Source organism: Macaca nemestrina, chromosome 2 (genome assembly GCF_043159975.1).
Source record: "Macaca nemestrina isolate mMacNem1 chromosome 2, mMacNem.hap1, whole genome shotgun sequence".
NCBI lineage: Eukaryota > Metazoa > Chordata > Mammalia > Primates > Cercopithecidae > Macaca > Macaca nemestrina.
The window spans coordinates 34,703,659-34,729,226 of record NC_092126.1 but is presented as its reverse complement, the minus strand read 5'-3'; the positions used below and the strand labels follow the sequence as shown (position 1 = coordinate 34,729,226).

The window sequence follows — 25,568 nt, the reverse complement described above, 5'->3', positions numbered from 1 at the left end:
ATTATTTAATTATATAAATATAAATACACAGGTCACTAAGAGTATATATTCTGTGGGTTAGATATTATTAGTACTGTTTTATAAATAATTTGGTCAATGTCAAAGCACTGGCAACTTGGGAGGAAGAGGAACCAAATTTAGGGTATTCCTATTCCAATTCCAAGACCAGGGCACATTTATCCAGTCCATGCTTCATATGATCTTTGTTTCTTGGGCTTGGATTCTCCAAGTTGAAGTTAATTTTCTTTATCATATCCTCTTATGGCCTGGCTATGCTTCAGCCCCTGCATTGTGTTCCTTGTTAAATGGTTATTCATAGATATGACCATGTCTGTAGCATGTTGCAAGCTTTTCCAAGTAGCAGCTGTATATCACACTTCTTGATATGACTCCAGAGAACCTAGAACTTTTTTGGCCCATAGGATACTCCCTCTGTCACTCTGGGTGCATCTCTATTCCTGCAAATATCCTGCATCCAGGCAAAGCATGCTTTTAACTTACTCAAAATCTATTCTACACCTGCTCTCATTTATTAAAAATATTCTTATTATATTTTGATTATTGACTCTTTATCATATAATCCAAATTAATATATGAAGTTATATAGACATATTACCACTGCACATAGTTGTATCTGTACTACAACATATATTGTACTTCATGAAAAATTTATAAGATTTTTTCAAGGATTATTTTGACTATGTGTGTGTTGTAGTTTATGCATTAACTTTAAATCATAGTCCTCACCTCAAATGTGCTCCATTATATTTGCAAGACTATTATATGTGTTGTATATAGGTAGGTAAGATTGTTTATTGGCGAATGGCGTAAATTTTAAGTCAGGAATTCCTAGGTTTGAATTTCAGCCCTGCTTAACCTGTTGAAGCTCAGTTTTCACAGATATAAAATGAGAATAATGATTGTGTCTATGTGGTAGGCTGGTTGTGAAGCTTGCTGTCACTTGGAAATTACTGAAATTGCAACCTTTATTTGCTGGTGGCATCTCTCACCAACTAGAGGCTTATTAGTAATTAATCACCCTAATGGTAGTGGTTTGCTGTGTTGCAAGGGAACTGTGAAAATTAGAAGTGTGTTTATGAAGGTACAGTAGATATCAACAACAAAATGTATGCTTTTCATAACTACTGAATCATTTACCCTTCTCCCTTTTCTCCCCTCCTCTCTCTCTGTTCCTACTCACAAATTTTATGCCCAGCCACAAAAGGTGACTCAAGGGTTATGCTGGAGTTTCTCTAAGATAAAACTTCCTCTGTTTCTGATGGTTCCAGCTTCATTTCAAATGAAAGGTATGTTTAGTACTGGCCCCAGGAACACAACCAGAATACAAAATCAATCATTCCACCCTACAAGACTAGCAGCAGAAATTTATTGTATTTGACTTTGTTTCCCCTGCCCTTGTCCCAAAAGGATCTTAGGTTGCCAGCATCAGACAACGTATTGGGTATCTCTCTGTTATGAAAGTCTAAAATGTTACTGGCATAAAATACTATCTTCAAGCCATGGTTCTCAAACTTGAGGATGAATCAGAATCTCAGAATCTCCTGGAGGGCTCGTTAAAACCCAGAGTGATGGGCCCTTCCTGTGGAATTTCTTACTCAGTGGGTCTAGGGTAGGAGTTAAATAATTTGATTTCTAACAACTTCTAAAGGTGATACTGATGCTACTAGTTTGGACACCACACTTTGGGAACCAATGCCTTAAATATTTACCTTATATAGACAAGCCATGAATTTTCTCTCTGTGGTATCACTGAGAACAGCATTAGTGGTAAAGAAAGGGATCTGGCATTTACTGAGCACCTATGACATTTGCCATCTGCCAGGTACCTTACGGGGCACTTTATACACATTATTCTATTTAAGCCTCACAGCCACCCTGTCAATCAGTTTATGATTATTTATTGAAACCTTATCATGCATCATGTAATGTGCTGTGATAGGCTTTGGTAATGTGGGATGAACAAAACAGACATAATCCTGACCTTCTGGATATTATGTTTCAGCAAGGAAGACATGCTTGAGCAAATAATTATAAGGGTGATTAGCCTGATGTATAAAAAATGGAAGACTAGAGAGGCCAAGTAAATTGGCTGTGATTACACAGCAAGTGGGAGACAGAGGAGACAAATAAAACCCTTAAAAACCATTTTGCTCCAAATGTAGAGTCCTTCCACTAAAACACAGGTGCTCAGACTTTTATCCACAGGGTGCTTTACACTCTTAATAATTATTGAAGACCCCAGGGCCAGGCGCGATGGCTCACACCTGTAATGCTAACCCTTTGGGAGGTCAAAGTGGGCAGATCACTTGAGGTCAGGAGTTTGAGACCAGACTGGCCAACATGGTGAAACCCCATCTCTACTAAAAATACAAAAATTAGCCCAGCATGATGGTGTGCGCCTGTAATTCCAGCTACTCGGGTGGCTGAGGCAGGAGAATCTCTTGAAGCTAGGAGGCAGAGGTTGCAGTGAGCTGAGATCACACTGCAGCACTCCAGCCTGAGCAACAGAGCAAGACTGTGTCTCAAAAACAAACAAACAAACAAACTGAAGACCCCAAAGAGCTTTTGTTCATGTGTATTAAATCTATCAATATTTACTGTATTAGAAATTAAAACAAAGCCGTTTACCCTTTAAGAACTGCTGTACCAGACCCATGCTGCAAATAGTAACATCTTTTCTAGACTCTGAACCTGAATATGTTTTGATAATTTTTGTAGCCATCAAAGATGAGAAACTTCTCATCTCCTCCTAAACATTTTTTTTTTTTTAAATCCAAGGGCTTCTTTTAAGCTTTAGCCTGTATGTCTTGTGATGGTGACTTGCTAAATAAAAGGCTGATCCGCTTTGGAACTGTCTTTTGAAATATTTAAATCTTTATTTATTTTAAAAAGCAACAATTAAAGTATCAATCACGGCCCAAACTAAGATGTAGTGGCTTTATTATCCCTTGAAGGATGTAGCTGAAGGCATTTTGGAAGATAATAGCTCATAAAAGTTTGTGAGCAGCATTGTGTTTGAGTTCCTCTGGGTACACTGCACTGTAAGGGAAGCCCCAGAAAGCAGGCTGAGGGATCACTTCTGCTGCCTCGTTAAAGCAAGAGAAAAAAGATGAACAATTGGACTCAAGTGCTTGAGGCTTTTATATGATGTTGGCAGCTGAATCATGGGTTAACGATGGAAATACTGCCCTTTCCCCTCATTTTAATTAGTTATCTAATGGGAATGAGAAGTTCTATAGATATTTTCTCTTGGTGTGTAATGGTCCGTGGTTGTTCAGACACTTTGATGCTCTGGCTGACTCTGAATGCTTTATAGCATCATTAAGTTTAACTGAGTAAAATCAACTGAATCGGAGCTGATATAACTCAATGTGGTTCTCAATCGGTGATCAATGAACTCAGATTTCCTTTTATTTTCATGGAAACAAGTGAATGAAGGGGGCTGCTGCAGTGAGGTTAGAGTGATTATTTGGATATAGTGGATCCTTGGATAAGAAGTTAGAAAACAGGGAATCAAACAGTTATCTGACTGTTTGATCTTTTTGACACCAAACATCTAGATCACTGGTTTGCTGAACAACTTTTAAAATTTTTATCCAGATGTCTGACATCAGGCACAACTCACCACCAAATAAGTCAAAAAAGTGCAGATGATCGTTTGGCATTTTAGTAGAAGCTGAAATTCATTGTGAAGGATCTCTGCTAGCTGATCTCAGGCAGCATGGAATTTTTTTTTTTTTTTTTTTGTATAGCATCTTTGGGTACAGGAAATACATTTCTGGAGAGAAGCACTTGCAGGAAGATCCAAGCATCAGTGATTGTACTGGCAAGTTGTTCCTGTTTTTTGTTTGTTTGTTTGTTTTTTTAATGTCACATCAGGCAGGAATCCATGCTGTCCCATGAGGGGCCACCTCCTGGGAACTCTTTGACCTGAGTTTCTTATTCTTTATAAAGTTGTGAGTTACTTGTCAAGAATTCTCAAATTTTGACTCAGTGGTCCCATGTGAACAATACATATTCTCACTCTAAATGATGAACCTGTTGGTTTCGCAGATTGCTAGGGCTGTTTTAAGAACTCCTTTTCTCTAAAGCAGGCACAAACAGGGAATATAGGTGGGCCTCCTTGTTCCTTACTTACCTACCCCTGCCCAGGGAATGAATGGGCTCAGGGAAGACCAGACCTGCCTTCTGATCCTACATGTCCATGTCTGCCCTGTATTTGACTTGCCAGCCAAGCTAAGCAGTCTGGAAATAGACTTGCTGTCCTCAGCAGAAATGATTGACAGCTATTTTCTATGGGGTGGAATAATAGGGACCTGCCTAAACCCACGGGAACATCATCTTCCCTATGCTGGGGAGAAGAGATAATATCCAATTTGGGAGGCCTGGCGCTTGGTTACTTAGATCGAAACTTCTATTCCACTTTGCTTGGATGATCAGAAACAGTTCTATTTGTGATTCCGATTCCCTTCTTGTGTTTTATGAATACTTCCAATAGCTGGTAACAAAGTTTACTTCCTAAACTCCTTGTTCTGTGATTTCTGTCCTTTATATATACATTTTTAACTTCTATGAATGGGGAGGTTTGAGGTAAAATAAGATCTGATTAAGAGAAACTTGTAATCTACAGCCCAAAAAAGGTCATTGTCAAATGAGATCCAGTAGAGTAGGGATCAGCAATCTGTAGCACATGTATCAACTGCAGTATGCACACTTTTTTTCATAAATAAAGTTTTGTAGAAATACTGTCATACCTGTTATTGCACATAGCTTCTTTGACCCTATAATGTCAGAGCTGAATAGTTGAAACAGCAACCATATGATGTGCACTGCCTGCTATCTGATTCTTGATAGAAAAAGTTAGCCAACCCCTGCATTTGGAGCATATTTTTATTTGACCATCTCCAGGAACCTATATAGGAAACATATATAGGTTTCAAAAAATCCAAGGGATTATTATTCTGAAATATGAACTATGGGCCAAATAGCTAAGTAGTAGAACTTTGTTGCTATGTATTGTGAGGATCTCGCACACAGTAGGTACTTGTGGTGTGAATAATTATATATTTCTAGATGAATGACTTATGGTGTGGGTTCCACTTACCCATTTATAAAATCAAAGTATTTTATTTAATCTCTAAGGATCCTTCTTGCATGACCATTCTACATAATATTAGCAAGAGAGGTGATGAGGCAAACGTAAACGCCTTTGATTCTCTGCATCTCAGTGTGCCAACGTGACAGCCACAGTCTCTTGAATCACCATCAGTCAGATTCATTTAGCATCAGCTGGAATTATTAGGCAGGTACAAAAAACATGACCATCTGCTGTCACAGTGCTATCAAGAATCTTACCTGGAGAGAAACAAGGGGATTTAAGAGTTGAGAGCATCAAAGTTATGCTTCGTGCTTGTTCTGAGTTGGCTTATGGAGGTGGAGTTGAAGAACATACTGTTTATTGTTTGTGTTCAGCAGCGTTTGAGATTTCCTCACGTGTGGGTGCAATCTTGGGCATGTTCCAGGTGTGCAGGGCTAGGGTTAACAGCATCCTGTGATGAGCTGCTGTGAGTGCCTTCACTCATGTACCAAAATCATAGGTGAAAATCACGCTTCCACTGGTTTCCAGAGTTACTCTTTAGGGAGTTGGAGAGCTGTGGATGAATTGCTTGGTGGGGCCGAGATGATGGTGATCACCTAGCTCTTATTGTCCTCCTTGCATCCCCCAGGGAAAAAAAATGTAAACCATGTGATCCTGAAAGAAATGTTCATGCTCTGTGATATGAGTAGGGTGGCTGACTCCCAATTCAAAGCATATACTATGCCACCCTGCAGGAACCGGAGTTCCCACAGCCCCCCTTTTCTGAGAAGACAGCTGGGGTTTCTGTCCGCTGTCACAGATTTGACCCCATGGTCACAGATTTGACCATGGGGTTATCATTTACTAATTTAGACATTTTGGAGGGAGGCACGCTGGCTCTGCTGAGGTGTGAGCAGAGCCCCAGCCTCAGCCTCCACATCAGAATCCCAGGCTGCACCCAGAGTTTTCCTCCCAGGCACTCCAGCCTTCGGAGTGCTGGGATTCAGACGGAGCAGCCCTGCCTGCCTCCCATCTGTGGTAAGTAACTTACTCTCTATGGCAGGATGGGATGGCTGAGAGCAGGCAGGCAGTGAACACCCTGGGGCTGAGGAGGAGGAATGTCCTTCACAAACTCTTGGCTCCCATGTGCAGGACACAGGCTACTTTTTTCCATTTGGGAAGAGAAGGGTAAGAGGAACAGGACGGGGCTGACACTGGCATGATGCAGTTTGTGCTGCGTTCTGACTCTTGAACCTTCAGGTTCCAATTTGGAATTGGTTTGACTTTAATTTAGAGAGCGATGATGGTGGTGAGAATGTGCTTAACGAAGTGTCACAAGTTTGAATGGCCTTTCCCAGCCGACACAGGCTGTAGGGCTAGTGGGCACGGACAGATAGACAGACACAGGAATGTTGTATAAAGAGACTTTTTCTGGTCCTCTTGGCTGAAGGGCAGCCTTTGTTCCTTTCTTTTTATTTCTGACAGTTCTAATTCTTATTAGAACTTTTGAGAACCATTATTAAAAAAAAAAAAGCAGAGGGATTGCTTTTTGATCTGCAAATCAAAAGCATGAATTTGGCTAATATTACATTTCAGTAAAGTGGCATCATTGCGTCGAGGGAGAGCATTATGGTGAATTTTCCTGAATGCTGAGTTTTTTATCCGTTGCCTTTATTGTTCTGTTTTTAAAAGTAAATGGACAAACTGTAACTATATGATTGTAAACCTTTCCTATTCCTGTATATGTATATCTTTCTATGTCTCAACAATGTATATCATCATTCATCAAATTTATTTTTCAGATGCATTTTGTCACAGATTGATGCAATACTGTACCTATTCATTTGAATCAAATGTATTTAAATTTTAATCTAAAACAATAGCTATATGACTATTTCTGCTACTCACCAAGGTGGGCTTAGATTTCATGTGCAATCAAGGTAAAGTCTTAGTGTAGAATTTTTTTTTTAATAAGAGATGAGACTGTTTCTGCAGCTCGGAAGCGAAGATGCTAATATTTGGTCTCACAAAATTGGACATAATTTAAAACCTTAACACACTTTCTTGCCTGTTTTATTTGTAAATATTGTTCCTGGCTTTGAGAACTTCAGAGCTTTTCCTATTTTTTTTTTGTTTGCTTCACAACTCCTTAGGAATGTGCAAATGTAAAGGTAATAAAATCTTTTCAAGATAAAACATGATTCGTAAAGGTGACAGCCATGCCATATGTGAAGAGTGATTAACAGCTGCAGAGTCTGCAAACAGCTTTTTTAAAAGTTCTTGATAAAGCAGAGTTTCCCATTATTTCATGTTTTGGTGGTTGCTCAAGTGCATCGCCCTGATTTTTCTAAGCTTCATTTTATTCTGTAGCAATCAAATCACTCTTCGGGTCCCAGCAGCGCTATATTAGGGCTTGCTTAAATATTTCATGTATATCCCTGGTTATTCTTTCAATGATATTTTCAATTTCATGACAATGATGTGGTATATTAAAACCGTAATCTCCTCTAAAGCTGCTCATTTTATTTCTGTAGCATGAGTTTGGATAGGCAGATGTGAGAGCATCTCCAAGTCTTGCCCATTTGGAACTGGTTTGCTTTAATTTAGAGAGTTGTGATGGTGGTGGAAATGTGCTTAATGAAGTGTTACAAGTTTAAACGGTCTTTCCTAGCAGACACAGGCTGTAGAGCTGGTGGACACAGACAGATAGACATAAAGATGAGGGGTGCTAGGGGAAGAAAGTCCCTACTTCAAAATTCAGTTGTCATTTTAGCAAAATAGGTTAATTCTAGAAAATGCATTTTCATGAAACTTAGTTGGCAAATTAATCAATCACTCTTCCTGATTAGCAAACCCCTGATAACTTGCTTTGCTTCTCCTCAGGAGTACAGAATAGTAGTTTTAAAATATTGTTCATGCCACAGTTCTCTTGGAGAATCTGCTAAAATTATGAACTCTCTCACCTGAAAAATCAAATTCACATAATTGTGTACATCTGATTTCGGGGGTTTATGGACATCCCTAAAGCATACACCTTCTTTTCCCATCAAGAACTCCTTCTTGGTCACAGCAATAGATGCCTTCTATGTGGTAAACTTCTTTTTAAAAAATATATACATTAACACTCACACACTGTGGCATTTCCATTAGAGGGAAAAGGGAGCAAATGGGGACGTCTTGGGTAGGCTGTTTTTTAGGATTACCACAAAGAGTTGTGCATTTGCCAAGGTTTGGGCATCCAACCTTCCTGTGTTGTCTGGGGGCACACTCTGAGTTGAGCATCTGGGTCTTCAGGGGTGAGTGGAGGAGGAGTGCTAGCAGCGCCTCAGGGAGTTGGCAGTGAGGGAGGCATGGCTGTATGCCAATGAGTATCCTCAAAGGTTCTCCCCTGCCCCCACCCCATGGAGCCTCTGAGCCCTGATTCCCTGTTGGGCTGCCCAGGAAGCTGGTGGGCTGAGCATGTCATGTGATGCCTTGGCACTAATAAGAGGAGAAGGCCTCTCACTGTAACTCCTGGTGGAGGGCCAGTGGCATCCCAGGCTTTTGCCCAAATGTCCTTGAGTTCTACACCCTGAGCCTTGAAATGCAGCTTTTCTGGGGCTGACTTCCCAGGATCGGTGGTGCTGTACTTGCAGGAGATGGTGTTTGCTGGCCAGTGAAGCACCAAGTCAGCAGTGAATGTGGTTCACACACAGCTTTATGCAGGTGCATCAACGAGCCTGGAACTAGGTGCCGGGTGCCCTCTAAGACACCAAGAGCTATTTTGGAAATAGAAAGGGAACGAGTATATAAAAATGGAAGATCCAGAAATACAAGGGTAAGACTTGTCCTTTGTTCCTTCTTTTCCTCTTTTTTCCATTTTCCCTACTCTTCTTTTCATCCTATCTTCTACTCCTTTTTTATCTTTCCTTCCATTTTCCTTTCCATCCTTCCTTTCTTCTGTTCTTCTCTCCTTCTCTCTCCCCCCTTCTCCCATCTTCTCTTCTCCCATCTTCTCTCACTCCTCCCTTCTCATCTGCACTTTCTTCTCTTGTATCATTTCCTTTAGTCTTTTCTTCCTTTATATCCATCTGTTATTTCCTTACCGCCTTTCTTCAATTCAACAGACATTTTCAGTTGTTTATCAGGTACTGTTTCTTATTAGCTTGTGTGGAATTTTGTTTCCCTTTCCTTCACAACAGGTCTACCTTCCGGCTACTGAGGGACATTTTTGTCCCGCATCACCTTTCCCCTCCAGCTCCTTCTTTCTCCTTTGCTTGTCTTCCTTAGTCATGTGATCGGCTAGGATATATTGAACACCTACTGCATGCAATTTGCTGCCTTAGAGAAAAAAAATCTAAAATAGTGATGGACTTCACCCTCAGGAAGGTTAAAATTAAATTTAGGAATTGAGGTACACACATGTGAAAAGGCAATAATATGTAATAGTTACATGATGTCACCCAACAGGAATGTGAGATGATGCAAGACAGTGTGAACATGACTGCTAGATGAATGAAGGAGAAGCATTTTGAGTCCTGAGAATGGACCAATTTGTGAGATGGGTGGGTCTGAGAAAGACTTATAGAGAAGGAGTGTAAGCTAGGTTTCCAAATAGAATTTTAATATTCAGAGAGGAGAGAAAATTTCAATCCAGGAATTGATGTAAGTAAAAGTGCAGTGGTCTTTATTTTTGTTACCCCAGTTTTTCAAGGTAAAATTCCAGGGGAACCTGTTTTCCTCTCTCAGGGTTCCTCTGACTTCTTTACTCCTGGGCACTGCCATCTCCTCTTCAGTTTCCCCCAAATGCCATTTCTCTTCAGCTGGTGATGGGCTCAGGGGAGCCAACTAGTCTATCTCAGACCCATTCTTGATCAGTAGATTGGTCACTTTGTGTTGCAGGCAAAGACCTGCTGGCAGTGGAAAGCTAAGTTGAAGAGAGAATGTTGAAATGTAAGCCCTAGATTGGTAGTTGAAATTCCAGTCTTTAATTTTTGTAAGATCTTGGGTAAGCCAAAGCACGCCTCTAAGGCTAATGGTCTGACATGCTGGATATCTCAGAGAGCCTGGGAGTCAAGAATTTCATTTGGAATTCCTAGGTTAAGTGGTCTAGTATGATTGAGTTAAATCCAGGGTATGATACCTGGCATGCTAGTGAATTTTTGCTTGCTTTTTATTGCACAGCTCAGGATTGAAAGAATCTTAGAAGTTATCTTGTCTTTTACATGGTCCAATTATATAGGTCTGGAAAAGTCTCCCATTTTCTTACTCATGTACATTTAACCTGTGTCTTTGGATAGTTTCATAGCAAATATATGGTTATAAGCTGAAACGAATTCAAATCATATTGTTTCAATATTCCCAATCCATGGAGAAATATCTTATTTTCAGGTGCCTGAGAAGCCCCAATTCTAGGCTTCTGTCTGAATCTTTTGTGGAAATGACTTGCATAAAATCCAGCTGAGATGCTGTGTTGTCAGCCTAGCTGTAGAAGTTGAAGATTCTGTTTATTCCCTCTGAGGCTGGCATTTCTCTGTGATTGTTCCATTTGATCCCTTCAATGGCTTAGCCTCATCAGCATCATTGCTTCGGAGATATAGGTTGTTGAGGTCCCCTCTGCTTGTGACAAAAGTCCTCAAGTAAAGAAAACAATCCTTTTATCAAATATTTGCCGGCTGCTTAGGATACACATTTCTTAATTGGTACGTTTTGACCAATTATTGAAAAGTTTACATTCCGACATCATATCGTATATGATATATGTGTTGGGTGTGTGCATGTGTGAGTGTGTATGTCTAAGGAGTTAGAAGAAAGGACTCCTTTTCCTTCTAAGGACAGCATTTGATTCTTAGAGTCTATTGGAGCTTTCCTTCCCTTCTTTTATCAGGTGAAACTTGGTTGAAAGGGTTGCCTTCTAGCAGAAAGGAAGGGGGAAGATATGCCTGCTGGTAAATGTAAGCCTCACTGTAAGCTCTCCTAGAATGCTGTTGTCAAAAGGAAATGTTGGTATTATTTTATTTAACTCTCTATGTTATAAACAAGAAAAACCTAAGCCCAGAGATGTGCAATAATTTGAGCCCAATTATCTTTGCAGCAGATTAAAGATAAACCAGGATCAGAGTCTAGCTTCTTTGACTCTCTGAAATAATTAGATGCAGAGAATCTTTGCACCCTATTATAAAAAATATGTTAGGCAAAGAATTCTATGATAAATAAATTATATATTTGAGCAGCAGAATAAATCAAAGAGTTTGTTCCATGTTTAATTGGAAGTGATTTAACAGAAGTTAAAAAATGTTTTAAAAATAAGAGATAAAATTGTTTTTAAGAATATAGAGATATTTTACAAAAATAATAGCATCCATTTTTAAATATTCTTGGTTAAACAAAAGTCAAGTTTTTTCTACACGACTTTCTCCTAATATGATATAATGACTTTGGAAGTATATAATACAAAAATAATTAAAAGCTATCCAGTTGCTCAAAAACATTAAATAACTATTTTTTTTGAATGACAGAAGCCAAGAACACAATATATTAAAAGACAATAGAAATATAACCCTCCTTATATATACCATGGAATGCAATTAAAACTATAATTAGGCTACGTTTTCTACTCCCAAATGTCAATGTTAAAAAGAACAAAGAGAGAGATTAAAATAGTGTATATAGTTTAAAACATTTTAACAAAAACAGAAAGAAAAAGGAGAATGAAATAATCTGGATACTGAGGAGGAAAAAATCAAGTGTTCTAATCAACAAAGTCATAATTTCTAGCCCAAGCTTGGTAGTGCCTCTTTGTCTCCCTCCTCCTTCTCAGGTGACCCTAGCCCTTACCTCAGTCACTAGGAAAGTCAGGGAGCTTGTTCCCTGCCCTTCTCAGAAGCAGGATCTTGGAGAGATGAAGAGATGAGGAGTGGGGGTGGGAGGAGCATTGGGGAGGAGGAGGCTGGCCCAGGGGTCATTTGTTCTGTCCATGTCCCCTTAGGGAAAGGGTGCTCCATTCCTGGCTGTAGGCATATTCCCAGGGCCTTCCAGCCTGCAGCTATTGAAGGAGAGACTTTCTTTACAGAGCTGCGGACATGTCTTCCAAGGCTCTTCACTGGCAGCTGCCACTCTTAGAGCTCAGTTCCCTTTAGGAGCCCTCAAGAAAGTGTAACATTCTCTATGTCATGGGAGAGTAGAGCAGGAGGAGTTTACTGATAATTGTGCACAATTTGGCTGAGCTTCAACTCAGACTTTGTTTTTTTCCCTCCTCTCAGAGTCATTACTGACAACCCCAAATACTTATTGATCACCTATATTGGTTGCATTGTTGTAAGCAGCATTATACGAAGTTAGGACCACAGGCTCTGGGGCTGCAATGCCTGGGTGCAAATCCGGGATCCACCACCTCTAGCTGTATGATCTTGGGCAAGTTATACCATCTCTGTGTGTCCCAGTGCCACTATTTGTCAATATGGAATAATAATAATAATACTAGTTCTCCACTCATAGGTTGTTGTGAGGTTATTAAATGAGAAGGGACTTAAAACATTTTGAATAGTGCCTGACATTGAATAATTATTCCCAAAATGTTAGCAATTATTATATTATTCTAAAATACTCGGCAAGGGTGTAATAATATTAAGAAGTATAAAATACCATCTTTACATTGGGAGAATTATGGTGTAATCTGGGAAACTGGACACTTTTTAATTATGAAAAAAAAGTTGACCTTGGCTCTCATAATTAGTAAATGAAGAGTTGTGATGTCTGAAGATATATCATCACGCCTTCCTGCTGCTGTCTGTTGGTTAGGGATGAGCAGAGGTTTCCTGTTTGTTTGTTTGTTGGTTTTTTTTTTGTTTTGTTTTTTTTTTTTGAGATGGAGTCTCGCTCTGTCGCCCAGGCTGGAGTGCAGTGGCCGGATCTCGGCTCACTACAAGCTCCGCCTCCCGGGTTTACGCCATTCTCCTGCCTCAGCCTCCCGAGTAGCTGGGACTACAGGCGCCCGCCACCTCACCCGGCTAGTTTTTTGTATTTTTTAGTAGAGACGGGGTTTCACCATGTTAGCCAGGATGGTCTCGATCTCCTGACCTCGTGATCCGCCCGTCTCGGCCTCCCAAAGTGCTGGGATTACAGGCTTGAGCCACCGCGCCCGGCCGGTTTCCTGTTTCCCAATAAAGCGTAAAGCATGTAGTCAATGTAATGACTTCCAGACCCTAGTCCTCTGAGAAATCCTCCTTGTGTTGTATTCACTCCTAAAAACAACAACAACAACAACAAAAAAACAAAACCTATGGTTATTCAGGTATAATTCAATGTAATTGCCTAAATAAATACAAGATACATGAGTTCTTTTTATTTTTTTTTATTTTTGAGATGGAGCTTTGCTCTGTCACCCAGGCTGGAGTGCAATGGTGTGATCTTGGTTCACTGCAACCTCCGCCTCTGGGGTCCAAGTAATTCTCCTACCTCAGCCTCCTGAGTAGCTGGGATGACAGGCATCCACCCCCATGCCTGGCTAATTTCTGTATTTTTGGTAGAGATGGGGTTTCACCATGTTGACCAGGCTGGTCTCGAACTCCTGACCTCAGCTGATCCACTCACCTCAGCCTCCCAAAGTGCTGGGATTACAGGCATGAGCCACTGTGCCCAGCCAAGATACATGAATTCTTAAATATGCCGCTGTTATTAGGACCTTCTCTTTGGTGGTTGTCTTTTTAGTATCCTGAAGAAATGTAAAGGAGACCACCTGACTAGCAGACTCTTGGTTTATTAATGTCATAGTACTCAGATGCCATGGAAGCTAGTGTTCAGATATATCTTAGAATGAAGCATCCATGCTCCAGGTAAGTCCCTTTTCTTACTGCATTATATCAATCTTCTCAGTTTAATTTTCTTGTCAGCTTAGGTATGTCAAGGGTAGAATCAGAGGAAGGACTTCCCACCATTGCCATCTTACCTGCTAATTTCTATTTGCCCAGGAGTCTCTTGATGGCTTTCACAGCTTGTGTCTATAAGTTGAGCTCAGGTTCTGCCCACCCACGCCCAGTACCACCTACAGCAAGGATCAGCACACTGTGACCAAGGGGCCAAATCTAGTACCACCTTTTTATTAAAAAGGTGGCTGGGTGCAGTGGTTCACATCTGTAATCCCAACATTTTGGGAGGCCAAGGTGGTCGGATCACTTGAAGCCAGGAGTTTGAGACCAACCTGGCCAACATGGTGAAACCCCGTCTCTACTAAAAGTATAAAAGTTAGCCAGGCGTCGTGACACATGCCTGTAATACTAGCTACTCAGGAGTTTGAGGCAGGATAATCTCTTAAATCTGGGAGACAGAAGTTGCAGTGAGCGGAGATCGCACCACTGGACTCCAGCCTGGGCTACAGAGCAAGACTGTCTTAAAAAAAAAAAAAAAAAAAAAGCAAAAGAAAGCTTTATTGGAATACAAGGGTATAGATCCATGACTTTATATATTGCCTGTGGCTGCTTTTGTGCTACAATGGCAAAATTGAATAGTTGTGACAGGGACCATATGGGCCCCAAAGCCTAAAAAATGTACTACCTGTCCCTTTATAGAAAAAGTTTGCTGACCTGTGACCTAAGGATTAGACATGCCAGTCCCATAAAGGAACAGAAAGAAGTCTTCCCAAGGCAATACAGGGGGCAGAAATCACCAAGGTTCTACAGAAAGGGAAATTCAGAATATGAAAGGATAAGATGAGAGTAATAAGGTTGGCTGTAGAACAAAGGGGATGATGTATTAACTGGAACACTTGTGACACAGGCTCCTGTTGCTTAAGCTGTGGTATATGTTTCTTGTAATCCCAATTGAAATTGTCCCTCATAATATGATTTCATCACAGAAGTCACATGCAGTATTATAGTGGTGAAAAATGTTATGAGTTGCTTTGAAATGAAGTCCTATTCTCTCATAGCTATTCTATGCGGGCTGTTTACAATTTCAGAACAAAACTAAACTGTCTTTTGGGATTTGACTTTGCTTTCTTAAATGATGATTCTGAACTAGGTGATTAGGGTTTCCCCTTCCCCAGCTACCAGAGCCTCCTCATTTCTTTGCAGGTACTAGGTTTTTCTGGGTCACCAGCCATATATGAAATGTCTCTAAGGAATGTACACGTGGCAATTGTTTGCCATTCCCTTTCCATCATTAAAAGGGCCACAAGGAAAACTTAGCAATGGAGTGTGAAATCCAAGCTTTTTGACCAAGGAATCCTGTGCAAGAGCTCAGGAGCTACTTGTTTTCCATGTGTAGTTAATCCTATCTGTACAAAGAGGTTGTCAATCTGATCCCAGTTCTCTGCCAACTCGTTTTTGTGATTTTGAGCAAACCCCTCTCTAAAGCACAAGGGGATCGATCTGTGGGCCTGAGCTCTGGGACTCTTCTACTCAGCAGGCTGTTCACTGTGGCTCAGGAGTGCCTCCGTCGATGTAGGATGACTTTGCTAATTTTCACAAAGCCGCCCTATGGGCTAGCAGCAGGCCTATCCCTTCCTGTTTCTGAGCTTCAGTTTCACCAGCTCAGAAAAACGGAGGAGGTGGTTTCCAAGCTATTTTCTAGCCTTGGAGCTTTAATTTGGAGGTCCTTTGAGACAGTCTGTGCGGGTTGGGTAAGCAGCTCTCTTCATGCTCTGTGGTGCCCCACTACTGGGGTGCCTTTGAAGCTATCAGGATAAGCCATGTGCCAGGAAGTTCTTGAGGCTTGGAAAAAAGGGAGCTCTCGAGTTCCTCTAAGGACAGGACTCTAACAACTAGAGGTAACAGCATTAAGGCAGATATTGGCTATGGAGGGGGAGGAGGGGTGTCAGACCAAAGGCAGATGTGGCTACATCTGGTCCGATTTTGCTCAGCTTTGGAGCAATGAAGAGAGGTCGTGGCCCCTCTGACAACATGCACTGTGAGAACATTTGCCTAAGTATCATGTATCGACAATCTTTTCTCCCTGACCAGGCCATCCCTGGGGTTATGCCTGGCCACTGAAAATGGGGACCTGGACACAAAAGTGTCCAGATACCCGGGCTGAGCAAAGCAACAATAATACATGTCAGTGAGGTGCCCTGTAAGCTGTGAGTACATGATGGGGAGGCTCACATTGCAGGAGTCAAGGAACCCTCTAAAGAAAGAGGCCACGGCTCTGAGCATTCTTGAGATTTCTGTCAAACTCAAGCTAAAATTTCCTCAGATTACTGAAGCATTTGGTAGATTTCTCTTAAAAACCATCTTTTGTTCTTTTTTCCTCCCACTTTGTTGGGCCATAATAATCGGTGCTTAGTTATTTGTAGCTGTGTGTAAAGAGGGTGCTAAATGCTTTCTTGTCATCCCATGTAATTTAAACTTCACGCCAGGTTAGGTGTAGCTGGTTCTGTCTACATTTGGCCAAAGAGGAAACTGAAGCTCACTGAAGTTAGGCAATCTGCCCAAGGCCATAGAGCTAGAAAGTTGTGCACCTAAGATTTAAACTCAGAATTTATAGCCAGGTGATAGTACTTTTCAAAGCCGCGCCCCATGCCTCCCTATACTACCTCGAATGTGGCTAATTTAATTGCTAGTGCATTGAGGCTGCAGGCAGAGAGCATTTCCTTATCTGTTTAGAGTTAACATAACCCAAGGGTTCTCAACTTCAGCATGATTGACATTTTGGGCTCTAGAATCATTTGTTGTGGCTCTCCTGTGCATTATAGGACGTTTAGTAGCATCCCTGACCTTTACTTACTTGGTCCGAATAGCAGCTTCCCCATCTTTTCCCAACTCAGTTGTTAGCAACTTAAAATATCTCCAGGTTTTGCCAAATAACCCCAGGGGGCAAAATTAGTCCTGATTAAGTGAAAGTTACTCGCATAACTAAATGTTTACCTGCCTTTAAAGAAGAAATCTCTGCATATATAATTTTTTCCCACTGGCTCTTCTTTTTCTCCTCTTTTGTACAAAAATTCTGTTATGAATGACTTGGGTCATTCTCCCTGCTGGACTGACATCCTGGAGTGTGTCACTGAAAACCTTCACCTTGCTGGCATCTTCCCAAGTTTCTCAGACACCCTGTCTTTGAGCCTGGAGCCTCCTGGGGAAGTATTAAGAGCCAACCAGGTATGAAAACAATGTGCTCTTCCCTGTGCTAAGTGCCTCTTCTTAGGCAGTAAAATGCTTCAGTGGTATGAACATATGGCATCAACATGGCCTCTGAAAACCATGCTGGGTGTTTAACAAGCATGTAGGGATGGGGACAGGCCGTGATGAGCTCTGGAGGCTTATAGAACAGGACCTCCCCTCCCCCAGGAGCAGAGGTTCCTCAGGGATCTTGACTCCACATAGACCAAGGCTTTGTGGGAAAGAGAGCTGGTGCCTTGAAGTTACTGCATTTTGTTCCTTTAACAAAACACCCTGCAGACCCTGACATCTGCCACAGAGAGAGACAGAGCAGCCATGTGACCCAGTGCCAGCTCTTACCTCTGACTCCAGACAGGCATTCTGCTGAAGTCCACCTTTTATTAGGTAAGAGGATATGGGCAGCTCCGCAGTGACCCACTGAATTCTGTGTGCACACCCTCCCTCCTGAGGGCAGGGCCCATCAACTTGGAGAGTTCTAGGCTAAAATAAACAGCCTGGAGTATTGGTCACAGAGCAGGTGTCAAGGCTGCTCAGCAGCCTGGTTTAATAATTCCAGGATGCAAAAGGCTAGAAAGGTCATTGGCATATTTTTCTAGAAAAGTGGACTGCTTGTGAAATTTTATAATAATGCTTAGAGTGAGACATCTCCTTCTTGAGTGATATTATCAAGATGATGTATTGATAATGAATATTTTTATGAGATTAAAAAATAAGTTTTTGGAGTTAAATAAAACTATCAGGAAAAAATCATTAGATGTTCAGGGAGCTCTTCTTCATAAAAGAATTTATGGGTATATCTGACTGAACCCATAGCTGACAGTGTAAAATGTACACGTCTGTGTACATTCATGCCCATGTGCACAAATGTGCACATATACTCTTTTCTTCATATGGAAAGATCATGGGGCTTTTGGCCAGATGAACCTGTTTCAATTCCAGCTCAGTCACTTCCTGCATGTAAAGCATGGATGAGTTGCTTAAGGTCTCTGAGCTTGTTTCCTTGTCCTTAAAACAGGAATAATAGCTATATTAGGGCATTGTGATTAAGGTTAGAAATAATGTATTAGAAGTTGCAAGACATAGAAGGTACTTGATAAATGATATTATTTTTATCAACACAATATCTTCTTATGAACCTTAGATAAAACAGATACCAAGTCTGCGCTAGAATTGATAATTTTACTCTTCAATAGTTAGGCTGTTACACCTAATATTTACTCCATTTCACTCTTGAGACAGGGTGTGGGTATGTTTTTCATTTTGTATACCTTCATTCCATCCTCATTCAATAAGAAATAATAAGTTATATTCCAAGAAACTGAATTATTCCCATATAACATCTTCAAGGCTCCAGCTTTTCATTCGTTCCACATTTATTAAGCACCTACTATGTACCAGACACTGATCTAGGGGCTGGGAATTCCACAGTGAAAACAGAGATACAACCCCCTGCTTTCCAGGAGGTTACATGCACAGTGTATTCCAGCCACACCTCCAACAAAGAAATGTGCCATTCAGATTGGAGATATCTATTGTGAAGAAACTTTGTGCCACACTCTGCTGATTGCTTAGGGAAGACGGTGCAGTGATGAACAGAAACCCTGGAATATGGCAATGATGGTGGGTGTGTTGGGGAAGTGACACATGAGCAAGTGACTGTGAGACAGAAAATACAAAATCGTGACAGGTGTCATGGCAATCCAAGAATTGGTTTAGAATTAAGTTTATGATGAATAATTCATTAAGGCTTACTAAGGAAAGTTAAATAGAGTGCTTGGAAACATAGTATGTGAATGTTTTAATGAATGAACTGTTGAATGAAAAAAAAAGGGCTGCTGTGTATGGTTGTGCACGTTTCACATTGCACAACTCCAAGGCATACCATTTAAATTGTGGAGATAGTCAATGTGCAACTTGCATACGCAGCAACTCTGCCAAACATTTCACACACACGTCTCATTTAATACTTCCAACAATTTAATACTTATATCGTGTTTTCTTCATCTTGCAAGCATGGAGTTGGGGATTCAGTGAGGTTCATAAAGTCAGTAGGGGTACTCTTAATTGGCATGCAGACATATCTGACTCCAGAGTTGCTGCTTGGAGAAGAGGAGAAAACAGTCCCTTGAAGATTAAACTTGATAATTTGAGTTATGTCTCATCTTTGAACCAAATGCTTAGGTTTCTGGGGTCAAAAAGAAGTGAAGACAGGGAAATGGTTACTTTTCCAGATTTTGGGCTTCAAGTCATGAACTCTGTAAGACCCTTGCCCTGTTTTCTGTTACTAGAACATCATACTCTTAGCTCTTCTTCCTCGTTTCTTCAAGAGAAGAATGGATCATACATTCTAGAAAAATCCACCTGGCAGAGGTGCCGAGCACATCATCGTCATCATTAACAAAAAATAAAGGATAACAGCGCCGGACCAGCAGAAGTGAAAAGCTGTCATTGTAGGAGTTCTTATTATAGCAGAGGATCGGCTTCTCAGCAGGGGAATTACATCCAATTCTGATATGCTGTTTCTTTTAGAACTCATTTTTGATGTCATCCCATTCTTGAATCAGCAGCAAATTAGATAATACAATGTCAGGTTGGTGTCTTCTCACATCTAGTTGATTGTGAAATAACATGTCCTGCTCCACGCTGCCCCTTTGTGGTCTGGGCACGTTGTATCCCCTTGTGACCTTGGAAATCCAGTTACTTCTGATTGCTCATTGCTTCTCAAGGCAATTTATTTCTCAATCAACTTTTTAACACAACAGCTCAGCCCAGAGAACTAAAAAAAAAAAAAAAATTGAAAGAAAGGTTTATGTCAGGTTAAAGAAATATTGTGGAGAACAATTAACACAATTTTAAAGTTTCAGGCAACAGAGGATTTTGAGTTACATGATTTTGGAAGAGGAATGCAGTAGAACTGATTTGGAAACATCTTGCTTGTTATGCTGTAAACTTCTCTCAAAATGTCACAGTCTGTAGATACTTAGAGACAGCCTAAGTTGTAAACAGGTTTTGCATCTTCTATGCTGTTCATTTTTCTTAAGGCAAGGCGGGGAGGAGTAACAAAGATTTATATTTTTGAGTTATATGCTTGATTTCTTCCCAATGACCCTAAGAGGAAGAAATTACTATCTCAATTTTATTGATGAGGAAAGAGAACTCTTCAGAGTCCTATGGCCCATGGTGGTGTGTCTAGGTTTTTGATCTCTGGACTGACTCCTGCATAGTCGTGCTCTTTCCATGATATCATATATTTTGACAGTCAGTGAGGGACCACCTTCCTTAAATAGAAGAAGCAACAAGTTCTATGTTAGTAATGGTAATATCCCCTGCAGATAAATAAAACAACAACAATAGGTTGTGATCAGTGAGCAATTACTCTGTGTCAGACAGTGTACTGGATGTTATATTCTCACAGAACTTCAGCAAGGAAGATGCTGTTTTCATGCCCATTTGACAGCTGATGATGCTGAAGCTCAGAGATGTTAATGACCTCCCCAGGGTCATATGGCTGTTAAAAGTACCCTGTCTTTGTAGTGTTATGTTTTGTTTTCTCTGTTAGACTTCAAACTTCTAGGAGGCAAGGACTGTTTCTTATTAAAATTGACCCTTGAACAATACGAGTTTAAACTGTGAGGGCTTTTAGAAGTGGATTTTTTTTTTTTTTATTAAATGCAAGATGCAAAACATGCCTATACGGAGGGCTGTCTTTTTTATACGTAGGTTCCAGAGGACCCACTGGGAAACTTGGGTATGTGTGGATTTGGGTATATGTGGGGGTAATGGAATCAATCTCCTGAAAATACTGGGGAATGACTATAATTTCCTTATCCTGAAAACCCCCTGCAAAGTGGTTTCCCTGTGGTAGGTCCTTAGTAAACACTGAAATAGGTGAATGTCAACTGGTCCTGAATTCTGCCTTCCCTGATCTGTGTTTTTGGTCCCTTCACATGTTGACCAATCCTGTGAACAGAAGGAGAAAAAGGATATGTAAGTAGGTTGTTGTCTTCCTTTTGTAAAGTATAGTAGCCTATAGCTGCTATAGTAGAAATAGCACATTCATTGTTGTGTTGTTTTTTGGTGACTATTAGGATAGGATAGGTCATGCTAACTTGACAGATAACCCCAGTGGCTTAATACAATTGAGTGGCTCTCCAGGGCAATTGTCCTCCGGTATCAGTGGTTCAAGAGACTGCCTTGATCTTTGGCTTTGCCATCTCAAAACAAGGCTTTCTTCATAGTCACCACAGAGAGCAACTGGGTGCTGAATCTATTTTGTACCTGTCATTGAAGAGCCACATATCAGTTCTGGTCACATCTTATTGACTGAAATTAGTCACATGGCCCCAGTAGTCTACTAAGAAGGTGGAAAAGAGGAATTATCTTTTGTGCCCAGAAGGAGAGAAAAATGGATATAAGTGAGCTCCAGAAGACTCTATTCTAGTGGTGTTGGTTCTTTATTTTTTTCCTACCTCTTAGTCATAGAAAGGATTTGAGGTAATGGCTATACTACCATGAGATTTCTTCAGAATAGCTTCATGGTCTTGCAGTCACTGGGAATGTGCTATTACATTCATTTCCAAATGCTTAAACATAGTGGCTCATGTCCAACTCTGGCTATTTGAAATTTCTAGATGTTGGTTATGCCAGTAGCTGTACTTTTTTAAGGGTAACATATTTCCTGTAAACCATCAGGAATGTTTTAGTTCAGGAAATTGTTTCGTTTTCTTTCTTAATACTGTTTCAAAGACTGGCTTAACTTGAGTTCTTGCTTTTTTTAATGTCAGTATGAAAATATTTTTCATCAGATTGTTTAAATCTTCACAATACAATGCTAAGTAAACTTAGCAGAATATAAAACTATATCCATTATGATCCCAAATTTCTCTTTCTGACAATTGTTGTCTGCATCTTTCTGTCTCTGTCTCTCCACACATACATACACACGTATCAGACATATATGCATCGTATACTGAAATTTAATACACCAAAATATTAATATCAGTTATCTCAGAGCTTAAGAGTTATATTGATTTCTTCTCTATATGCTTTCCTAAATTAAAAAAATACTGAAAAATGCACTTTTGTTTTGCTTAGATGTGTTATAATCAGAAGATACATTTTATATAGACATGACATAGATATATAATGGATTTTTTAAAGTATCTATTTTTTTTGTAATTTTCGCAGAAGAGAATTAAATTATGCTCATTTTAGATTACCTGCCTGCTTTGTTGCCTTTTTGAAGCCATTTAGAAGTTGGAGACAATGCTGACAGAAGGGTGTGGAGAGCAGGATGGGAGGGACATGCCATTCAGAGATGAGGAGACCATCATTTCCATCATGAAATCCAATTTAATCAGGGTCAGCCAGCCCCTGCATTGCTCTCCCCTTCTACCCTTTCAGGTTACTTAATTTGGGGGCATCTTCTGGGGAGTGCCATCTTGTAATTAAAATGCTGGTGCCGGCAAGTTCCAGCATCTCAGCTTCCATGGCCCCTAGTTGTCAGCAGCCTTGTCTTTTTAATCAGGATCTATATTGCTCCCTTCTATCAAGTAACTTTTTACTTTCCCAGATCCCAATAAACTTGGATGGAGGAGAGAGACATTAGCTGAATTTTAATTTAATAATTTGCTTCTCAGGAAGCATACTAAAAGATGGCATTATGATGGTTTGTGTAATATAATTCAAGGACAATGTACTTGTTGAGGTCTTATTCCCACTGACTCCTCACCCATTGTAGAGCCAGGGTGAGCAGAAAGTCTGTCACCCAGAAGCAAGTGGTGAAGATGGCTTTTCATAGAAGTAGTAGAGAGAGAAGGGCCCTCAGCCGTCAAGGGCATCACACACCCTGCTGTCTGAATCATGAGAGGAAGGACATCAGAGGTCTACTAGACTGCTCCTCAGGAATAAATTATCTAGGCAAGGTCCTGGGGTCAGCAGAAGGTGAGTAGACTGGTGGGGGCTTTGTGGAAAGGCTGATTAGACCTACAGCTTAAAGCCTTTCTGACAAGAAAGCATCATCTAAAATAGGCTGAGGAGTTGCTCCCTGTGACAAATAACCCTGTCCTTCCTCACTTATCCCCTTAACTGCATAGTTTCCCTAAAGTGGCAGCCATGATGTCATCTGTGTGATCCATGTCAATTCACATGTATGTGAATGTAGTGTGTACATTCAATGCATACGCAAGCCATATCAGCTTATATCTGCCACTGATGAGTAAACAAGCAGATTGTGTCTCTGACAATGTGTTTCATTCCGAACTCACAGTTAGTTCATTTAACTGTTTTTCTTGTACCCTAAAGTGTATATGAATCATCTGGAGATCTTGTTAAAATGCAAATTCTGACTCAGTAGGTCTGGAATGGGGCCTGAGATTCTACGTTTCTAGTCAGGTTCCAGGTAATGCTGAGGCTGCTGATCTAAGGACCACATTTTCAGTAGTAAGGACTTAACTGACAGCTGTTGTCTTCATTGGGATCATCAGCCTATCAGAAGGGAATTAGCAAAGCTTGACTTTTTGATGCATTCTTCTATTTAAATTTTTACTTATTACAAAAGATACTTATTTAAATATGCACTTTGATATGTAAATAACTCTTAAAGGAATTGACTCATTTTTTTTTGTTTTTGTTTTTGTTATTTATACCAAGAACAGAAATGTCCAAATGGACACCATCAACTGATTTTCTGCAGATGTAACAGAAACACACCTCCTCACACAAACCCTGCATCATATTTTCACAAACTACAAGCTTCCTGAGGACAAGTGTCAATGCTTCAGGCAGACAAATGCTTAATAAAGACTTTCTTGTCATTCTCCACTTTCTTTTAGTGCTGTCTTTTTGGATGAACTTGGGGAAAAAGAAGAAATGTGTTTGAGTAAGATGTGGCAAGAAAAATTGGAGAAAATCCTCTGAAACTTCACTGTCTTATATTCTTGTTGAAATCAGAGTTCAACTCCTTACAAGAGTTCCATAAAAGTGACAAGTCAGCAACACATTAATGAGAGCCTTAGTTCCTGTCACTGGCCTTTTCTTCCTCCAAGGCTTTCTGCCAAGACATGGGTTTAATTTAATATCTCCATCTCTGCAGCAATTGGTCTTTGACCTTTGAGATTATTCTGAATGCCATGGTGTACTACTGAGATGATAAATGGGGCAAATAAGAGGAGTCAAGTAAGAAGACACAGGGGCTATCACCATAGTGGGTGTAGGTGCCAGAGGTGATGATAAGATTGGCAGCCTAACAGATTTTTATTAGCTGGCGCTGCTGGGTCTGTGATGATATCATCCTTTGGAAAGTAGCCTGGGACTCACTGGGAATAACATAACCTGGTTAAGGAAAATAAAAGTGTTTGAAAAGGATCATAAATAGGAAAAACAAAACAAAACAAAACACAAAACCCCTACTCAGCAGCAGCTGATCTAGGGAAGTTAGGAAAACAAATTCGGTTGTATGTTGGTTACCAGAATTAATGTCAAATGATTTATTACACTGAGCAAAGCTTAAAAAGCTACTGTAATTTGGAGGGATTCAGTGGATATGGATTTTGGCCTTAATTCAGCCCTTTAGTCTCCGGATAGTCTCCTTATTTGGGGGGTGGATAGAAAGAGAAAGACTGAAGGGCCATCTTTTACTCACCTCATGCAGACATGAAGACATCTGTAAGAATTGTTGCTTTGAATCAAATACTCAGTATGAATGGAATTCATTTTTTTCTTCTCTTCCTCTTCATTTTCTTCCTTCCTTCCTTCCTTCCTTCCTTCCTTCCTTCCTTCCTTCCTTCCTTCCTTCCCTCCCTCCCTCCCTCCCTCCTTCCTTCCCTCCCTCCCTCCCTCCCCCTTCCTTCCTTCCTTCCTTCCCTCCCTCCCTCCCTCCTTCCCTCCTTCCCTCCTTCCTTCCTTCCTTCCTTCCCTCCCTCCCTCCCTCCTTCCCTCCCTCCCTCCCTCCCTCCTTCCTTCCTTCCTTCCCTCCTTCCCTCCTTCCCTCCTTCCCTCCTTCCTTCCTTCCTTCCTTCCTTTCTTCCCTCCTTCCCTCCTTCCCTCCTTCCCTCCTTCCTTCCTTCCTTTCTTCCCTCCTTCCCTCCTTCCCTCCTTCCTTCCTTCCTTCCTTCCTTTCTTCCCTCCTTCCCTCCTTCCCTCCTTCCTTCCTTCCTTCCTTCCTTTCTTCCCTCCTTCCCTCCTTCCCTCCTTCCCTCCTTGCTTCCTTCCTTCCTTCCTTCCTTCCTTCCTTCCTTCCTTTCTTCCCTCCTTCCCTCCTTCCCTCCTTCCCTCCCTCCCTCCCTCCCTCCCTCCCTCCCTCCCTCCCTCCTTCCCTCCCTCCCTCCCTCCCTCCCTCCCTCCCTCCCTCCCTCCTTCCTTCCTTCCTTCCTTCCTTC

The 25,568-nt window shown here is 40.9% G+C and overlaps 1 protein-coding gene across 4 annotated transcripts in view; it reads left to right on the top strand.

The window, feature by feature from the left end:
- The window catches only part of LOC105490381 (copine 4), a 505,490-nt gene that overhangs the window by 8,565 nt on the left and 471,357 nt on the right, over positions 1 to 25,568 (top strand). Inside the window, exon 1 of one of the 4 annotated variants that reach the window (XM_071090916.1) lies at positions 6,050 to 6,136. The exons of 2 other annotated variants lie outside the window; for them this stretch is intronic. Coding sequence is in view for 1 of the 2 variants with exons in the window: in XM_071090914.1 (XP_070947015.1) it covers positions 13,892 to 13,911 (20 nt within the window). In the remaining variant the exon portion in view is untranslated. Of the gene's footprint in view, positions 1 to 6,049; positions 6,137 to 13,890; positions 13,912 to 25,568 lie in introns of those variants that run through there. One more of the 4 variants, XM_071090914.1, reaches the window with a different exon arrangement.